The sequence below is a fragment of the Pinus tabuliformis genome, chromosome 2_1 (genome assembly GCF_031772625.1).
Source record: "Pinus tabuliformis cultivar Carrire ecotype Pingquan chromosome 2_1, CPIR1, whole genome shotgun sequence".
Taxonomy (NCBI): Eukaryota; Viridiplantae; Streptophyta; class Pinopsida; order Pinales; family Pinaceae; genus Pinus; species Pinus tabuliformis.
This window is the reverse complement of record NC_142299.1, coordinates 579,770,082-579,778,033: the sequence shown is the minus strand read 5'-3', so window position 1 is coordinate 579,778,033 and position 7,952 is coordinate 579,770,082. Positions and strand designations below refer to the sequence as shown.

The 7,952-nt window shown below is 36.5% G+C and overlaps 2 protein-coding genes across 2 annotated transcripts; both read left to right on the top strand.

The window, feature by feature from the left end:
* Positions 1-293: 293 nt before the first annotated feature.
* LOC149201778 (GDSL esterase/lipase At5g03810-like) lies at positions 294-6,026 on the top strand. Its single transcript, XM_089403013.1, has 5 exons — positions 294-561; positions 1,114-1,244; positions 4,110-4,343; positions 5,206-5,461; positions 5,648-6,026. Exons 1-5 carry the CDS (start codon positions 294-296, stop codon positions 5,839-5,841), a joined length of 1,083 nt encoding a protein of 360 aa, XP_089259139.1. The 3' UTR covers positions 5,842-6,026.
* Positions 1,501-2,362, top strand: LOC149201779 (small ribosomal subunit protein uS9-like). The gene has a single exon (XM_089403014.1). The coding sequence runs from the start codon at positions 1,550-1,552 to the stop codon at positions 2,210-2,212; it is 663 nt and encodes a 220-aa protein (XP_089259140.1). The 5' UTR covers positions 1,501-1,549; the 3' UTR covers positions 2,213-2,362.
* Positions 6,027-7,952: the final 1,926 nt, after the last annotated feature.

Below are 7,952 nucleotides of genomic sequence, written 5' to 3'. Positions count from 1 at the left end.
AATTAAATGTTTTGGAAAAAGAATGATAAGATTCATATCCAATCGAGCTTGAACCATTCCTCCGTCTTTATCTGCGCATAATACCAGTGTGTAATATTCGTTATAAATGCTCCTCATTGCCTTTCGTGACATTTGGATGTTGGAATGACATATGTGTCTCTATTGGTGACTAGTGACAGTTCCTCACGAGTGAGATCTAGTTGTGGGTCACCAATGACATCTAACTTTGCGCCTATTCCTGCTTCTTTTCATATTCCCCTTCCACTCTGAGAAATTCAGACAAAGCATTAGCTATGGAGGGGCGTCTTAGTTTCTGTATTGTAATATATCTGAGTATGTTCCTAGTATTCTGTAAATCAAAGTTAACATACTCACAGATAAACGCCACAAAGCCTTTGGTGTCAGCCGTGTACATATTTGGAGATTCGACTGTAGATTCCGGTAATAACAATGGACTTATAACGGCTGTGAAGGCCAACTTTCGTCCATATGGGAGAGATTTCGTGGATCACAGAGCCACTGGTCGATTTTCCAACGGAAGATTAGTAACTGATATACTTTGTATCTACTACTGCCCCACCTCTTTTCACATTCCCATTTTAATATACAAATAAAATATCTCATGGCTGGGTTTGCATTACCCGATTTAGGATCTGATAGTAGCTTTTATTTACAGGTGCTTCTAATTGGTCCCCTACAATTTTCTATAAAATTAGCACAATTCCAGGATTGTTATTATCCATTGGAAAAATGTTTGGGTTCAGCTTTTCCATTCCTTTCTTTTTAGTTTTTTAGTTTCCAATGTTTAGGTATTATTTTTTCTAATATTTTTATTTTGTGTAGAAAGCAAATATTATCAGAGTCTAGTTTTTGGAATTGTAGAAAGCAAATTTTATCACTAATTCTAATTTCTGGAATTTTTATGTCTAATTTTTTTTTTTTAAAAACAAGTTCCATTACTAACTCTTTTAGAATTTTAATGTTTAAAATCAAATGAAGACAATTCTAAAATGTTAGTCCTTCGGGAAAAATCTAGATTTAACTTTTCCCGTTATAATACTCTTATTATCTTCGAGTAATAATGTTTATGTTTAATTCTCCCAACATTTACAGCTGGATTATTAGGCCTTCCAGATATAGTGCCCGCATCTTTGGATCCTGAATTCAATGGCTCACAAATTCTGACCGGGGCCAGCTTTGCCTCTGCAGCTGCTGGATACGATGATAGTACCTCACGCCATGTTGTTAGTACCTGTTTCACATGTGACGTTAGAGTTATATAAGGATTTAGTATATAGAAAGATATTTCATATACGATTTGTATTTGGTAAAATTTACAGGTTTAACATTTATATTTTATGATTTTTAAAAGTTTTTCTAAAAATAATTCACAATTTTATAATAATAAATCAATTTGTACCTGAATTGTTACAAATTTTAATATTATTTAAGTATTCTTATAACTATATAAGATGGGTCAAAAGGTTAAGTTAATTTAAGCAAATACTATATCAGTAAAATAGAGAAAACCCTGATCATCTATCAAACCATGGCGGCAGTGGATTCTGTCCAGTGCTTCGGCCGAAAGAAGACGGCCGTTGCTGTTACACACTGCAAGCGAGGGCGAGGTTTGATTAAGATCAATGGACGCCCTATTGAGCTAATCGAGCCGGAGATTCTCCGCTACAAGGCTTTCGAACCCATTCTTCTGCTGGGCCGCCACCGCTTCGCCGGCGTCGATATGAGAATCAGGGTAAAAGGAGGAGGACACACATCGCAGATCTATGCTATTCGACAGAGCATAGCCAAGGCCCTGGTCGCCTTCTACCAAAAATACGTAGACGAGCAGTCAAAGCAGGAGATCAAAGATATTCTCGTCAGGTACGACAGGACTCTGCTCGTGGCCGATCTCAGGCGCTGCGAGCCCAAGAAGTTTGGAGGTCTTGGAAATGGGTATCACCCCACCGACACTGCGGCAAGGTCAATCTCGTTTTTTCCATATCCTTCATACACACCCAATCTAGTCCAAGATGCGTTTGCAGGGTCACTGCACAGATCTGGATTGGGCGTCCTGACCATGGATGGCAGTCAGCTGCTCAGATCTGCCGTTGAACCAACAGATCTGAAGCCCAGAAGAACAAGAAGCTTTAAAAAACCCAACTTTTTGGGCATGCAACTGTCAAGCGGCAACCTCAGACGGTCACAAATCTGAAGCAGCTTTCTCTCTTGAACCAACGAGATCTGGCTGAAAAAACACATGCATTGCAGATCCAAGTCAATCTCTCAAGCAAAAAGACAATGCAATGGATACACACAACAGATCTCATGCAAGATCTCTTGCAAAAACTCGAACCTCGGCTGAGGATCCCCTCCTCTTACCTCAAACTGCTATATAAGGGTAAGCAACTTATGAATCCCCTTCCTCTCTCCTCTTACAACATTCATAAGGATGCTTCTATTGTGGCTACCTTTCGTTTGAGAGGTGGTTCCTTTAGGCAGACCTCCTCTGCCTCTTCTTTCTATTATAAAGATGCAGTCCGCAAAGACACTGCCCAACCGCAGCCCTCTGCACAACCAGCCCAACCATCTGGGGCTCCAAAGCCATTTTTGGTAGACAAATCAGAGGAAATTCCTTCCATCAATCTCTCTCATCCTGGGATTGACGATCGCTATCAGATTTTTGCAGATTCCACACTCATATGCAGATTTAATGGGCTCTGGCCTCGCACATCAGATCTATATCAATGGATCCATAGCAATTGGACTTAAAAAAGCGAGATCTACTTATGTTCAAAAGGATTCTTGATTGTGGCTTTTGACTTAAATGAATAACGGGAGGCCCTTCGTTCTGGGGCTCGGCTGGGCTTTTTCTCACCCCCCCTGGTTTCCAGACTTCGACCCTTCTACAGCTATCATCACCAAGATTCCCATTTGGGTTAGACTCCCGAATCTTCCGGCGCATCTATGGCATGTCTCTGTCTTCTTAGCCATTGCAAACACCTTAGGACGCTACCTGTCTGTAGATTCTTCATGGAAGGAAAATGGACTCTACACCTACGGTAGATTTTGTGCAGAAATAGATATCAACAAAGGACTGCCAAATCAGATTAATCTCAAGTATGGAGATTTCCACTGGACTCAAACCTTGGATTACAAGAACACTGCTTTTTGTTCCCGCCATTGTCATCAAATGGGGCACCTCCAGAATTCTTGTATCCAGTTCCTCGACAAAAAGAAGAATCTGAATCGCAAACCCAAATCTAAAAGCTGGAATCCATGTGTGCCTCCCCCTCCTATGGACGATATAGATTCCTCCAGTTCGGATGAGGAGGAAATTGTAGCAGATGGGCATAATGTTGAGATTCTGCTGGATGCTCCCTTGGTCGATCCGGCAAACCCCTCCGCCTCTCAGATGTCTCAGAAACATTCTCATCTATCTTCGTCCTCAGACTCTGATAAGGATATTCCGCCGCCAATAGTCTACAACTTGTCACGGCTCAGCCAAACCCCTCTGGATGGGTCAAAGTAAGCAAGACAAAAGGAAAAAAATGTCGTGTGGCAGTAACTGCCCTCTTAGGGTAGATCTATCTGCTTAGTTCTAGCTTTTTGTATTCCTGTGTTTTCTATGGCCCTCTCCTTGTTAGTCTCTATGGAGCGAGGTGGATAGTCTTTCACCTTCGGCTCCCTTGCTTTTCTGCTTCACTTTCATGCAAGCTAGACTGTACTATATTTTCTTATCTTAATAGAATTAGTCTTTATTCAAAAAAAAAAAAACAAAAAAAACTATATAAGATCGGTCAAAATTGCTATATTTTAAAAGAAATTTATATATTTTATTTAGTCGTAGTCTAACTAGCCAGAGAATTGCGGGAAAAGTTATGGAAATTCTGCTCGTATTTAGAGAAAATCTGGCAAGGATTTTTGTAAATCCAAGCTTTAGTTGTTAAATGTTGAAATTTTAGGTGTCCTAGACTTTTTCGATAGTGCTAAATCCATTTCCACCATAAAAACAAGATTCAAACACTGCCTCTACAAAAAAATTTGAAATTTTTGAGCAATTCCTCTAAATGACTCCTTTTATTTAATCTATATTCCTTCATTTCATGCAGAATGTTCTAACTCTGGGGCAGCAGCTGAAGAATTTCAGGCTTTATCAACAGAAGCTTGTCGATTTGGTAGGATTGCAGAATGCTACCCAGATAATATCGAAAGCCCTGTTTTTGATAAGCATGGGAACCGATGACTTTGCTAATAATTATTATTTGGATCCCATTACTCACGCAAGCTATAATGTTACAGAGTACCAGGATCACCTTCTCGGCCATCTATCAGAATTCATACAGGTAATCATATTGTTGTCAAATTAGTGATTATATTTTGATTGATTTTACTTGTATTTAAACATTTAAAAAAAAAAAGTTTTCATTCATAAATTATGAGAAAATTGACATATTCATGTTTCTGTTTCCATCAATATACCGCATAGCTTATCATACCATCTCTGTTACAAATTCAAAATGTCCAAAACCCCCACACAAAATTTTAATGCGTTTAACAGAAAAAGAGGTATCAAAATACAGATTAAAACATTACATTTAACCTTCTATTAATAAAAACCAGATGCTGTTGATCACATAAAATATACAGAAATATAGATAAAAGAAAAACTGTTTCTCCCCGGAAGAAAGAAAGCTGCTCTTGCCATTAAACTCCTCTAAAATTAAAAAATGTTCTTTCAAATATGTGCTTTCCTTCCTTCCTTGTCATCCTGTAAGTCTGTGTTTTCAAATCATGTTCCTTGTATATCCATAATACTGTTATATTCGTATATCCATAATACTATTATAGTCTTATAATCTTTTCCTGGATATTTAGACATTATGACAACAAAACCTTTATCTGTGGATTTTCCTTTCTCAATAAACAATTTCAACTATTATCAATGAACTGCAATAAGCAAAATTGATAAACTCTTATCACCATTCTTTTATCAAATTGATGAGGATTTGATTAGATTTGTTTTTGAAAACTGATATGGGACTATGATTGAGGTGGTTTTAGGAACATTGAAGGAATGAATTGATCTCTGTTAAAAAAATTGATGATAAAATAATTAAACAATTTTAACAAAATTTACATGCAAATAAAGTTCTGATACCAAATTTACGATGATAAAGTTCTGATACCGAATGGCTCTTTTGACAGAATATTTCCAAGGAAGGTGCCACCCTTTTTTCCCTTATCGGACTTCCTGCTTTCGGATGTTTGCCTTCACAAATTACTCTCCATAACTTGACCGGTAACGCATGCGTTAATGAGTTTAATGATGTTGCGATTTCATTTGATAAAAAATGCGCATCTTTATTAGAAACATTGAAGCCCACACTTCCTGGTCTTAAAATGGCTTATGTTAACGTATATGATAAGCTGCTTGACATCATCCAGAATCCGAGTAACTATGGTAATATTTCTGTTCCATTTAACATTTTATATTTAATAAGTTCCTGCATTTCAAAAATCTTTTAGCATATAAATGAAGTCAAATAGTTGTGAAATTTTCAAAATATACTTAAATCTGAGATTAAATCAGGTTTGAAGCCATGTATGTGCGGAATTTACTAACTGTTTATAAATAAATGTGTTGAAGGATTTGAGGAAGCGAGGAGAGGTTGTTGTGGAACGGGTTTGCTGGAGGGAGCTATATTATGCAACCCCATTACCGTCATCTGTCGAGATCCATCAAAATACGTGTTTTGGGATTCTTTCCATCCCACAGAACATGCTAACAATATCGTCGCCCAAAACGTATTCTCACAGGTTGTTCCGATTCTACAGCTTTGAACATTTCAACTAAAAGAAAATATGTTATAAGGAAGTTTAGAAGATGAATACATTAGTTGTTTGAAACGATATAGTTGGTTCGAAACTGGTTGATTAGATTTTTTCTTATATGATTTATAGCAAAAGATTTTTTGTCAAATATGTTATGATCACATAAGCCTAATTCAATAATAAAAATGTCCATTGTTGGTGGGAAGCTTTATCCGAGACAAAATTTTTTACCAAAATATTTTTTGTTACGATGACAGAAGCCTAATTGAATAATAAAAATGTCCATTTTTGGTGGGAAGCTTCATCCAAGACCAAATCACAATGTGTATAAGTAAATTTTATTATTTGGAATTTTTTAATTTTTTTTTTCACCTTGGTCATTGGGTGACCACTACGTCCATGGAAATATCTGGCCTAATCGACCTCCTGAAGGTATCTGGGGTGATCAACCCCGAAGGGGTCACCTACGTCCACGGAAATATCTGGGATGATCGACCCCGAAGGGGTCACCTATGTCCACGGAAATATCTGGGATGATCGACCCTGATCGACCCCTCGAAGGTATCTGGGGTGATCGACCCTGAAGGGGTCACCTACGCCCACAGAAATATCTAGGATGATCGACCCCAAAGGGGTCACCTACGTCCACAGAAATATCTGGGCTGATCGACCTACGTCCACAGAAATCTCTAGGATGATCAACTCCGAAGGGGTCACCTACGTCCATGGAAATGGAAATATCTGGGATAATCGACCCTAAAGGGGTCACCTACGTCCACAAAAATATCTGGGTTGATTGACCTACGTCCATGGAAATATCTGGGATGATCAACCCCGAAGGGGTCACCTACGTCCACGAAAATATCTGGGATGATTGACCTACGTCTACGAAAATATCTGGGTTGATCGACCCTGAAGGAGTCACCTACGTCCACGAAAATATCTGGGTTGATCGACCTACGTCCACGGAAATAACTGGGATGAAAATATCTGGGATGATCGACGCCGAAGGGAATCAAGCCCCGTGGCCAATAACTAGGCCAACCCAAAGGGCTAAAGGGAGAATTGACCCTGTGACCTCCCGAACGATGAAGCATTGATTTGACTCGTTGAGCAAACCCTTGCGGCTAGGAAAAAAAACATTTTACTTCAAAATAGGTTATAATTAAAATAGGTAAAAAGTTATATGTATTTTAGAATAAGATTTTTATATTTGAATTTAATTACTAGTGAAATAGTAGAGATTTAACTTTTATTGAATATCTTAGAATATTTAAATAGATAAACATGTCTATTTTAATATATTAAAATAGATATTTTGTTTCCATAGAATATGTTGAAATTTTTATAATAGTATTAAGAGATCTATAGTTAAGATTTATATCTAAGTTAGTTATGTTATTTTAGTTAATGTGACATGCATATGTCATATTGACATGTTGTACAAGAGATTGTGACAAAATCTACTTACGACTTAAAATTTCTATAATAAAATGGGTTGATTGTCATAGTTAAAAATATTGTTAAATGATTTTTAAAATGTATAATATTTTACTCATATATTAAATATTTTGATAATTAATAATAATAATTTAAAATAAAGTTATAATTTAGCTTATTTTTCTCATTTGTTTTAATATAGGCAATGTGAGATGTATGGTGGGCTAAGTATTTTGATACTTTTCATGGATTGATACCAATTGGCATTTATCGACCATTTAATTTATATAGTTGCCTTAGTTTTAATTTTAGTAATAGTCATAACTTAATGGTTGACATTTATCTCAAAAGTAGTTATGTATTTCCTACCATTTTGATTAAATTGATTAATTAAAAAAATGTTATAAGAACAAGTGTCATATAAAATGAATTATGGTTTATTGGGCATGCAATCATTTATCTCAAAAGTAGCTATGTATTTCCTACAATTTTGGTTAAATTGATTAATTAAAAAAATGTTATAAGAACAAGTGTCATATAAATTGAATTATGGTTTATTGGGCATGTAATATTCATAAGTCACAGCATTAAATGATAGTATTGTAACAAATCTTATTCACAAGGTAAAAAATTTCATGGTTAAGTGGTCTGAATCGTAGTAGTTGAACAAATTGTTATAT

Excerpts from the sequence above, each read along its gene's own strand:
- LOC149201778 (XM_089403013.1), top strand. The coding sequence starts at position 294 with ATGGAGGGGCGTCTTAGTTTCTGTATTGTAATATATCTGAGTATGTTC. Across the intron at positions 562-1,113 it reads ATTAGTAACTGATATACTTT|CTGGATTATTAGGCCTTCCA; the intron begins GTATCTACTACT and ends CAACATTTACAG. Across the intron at positions 5,462-5,647 it reads CCAGAATCCGAGTAACTATG|GATTTGAGGAAGCGAGGAGA; the intron begins GTAATATTTCTG and ends AATGTGTTGAAG.
- LOC149201779 (XM_089403014.1), top strand. The coding sequence starts at position 1,550 with ATGGCGGCAGTGGATTCTGTCCAGTGCTTCGGCCGAAAGAAGACGGCC.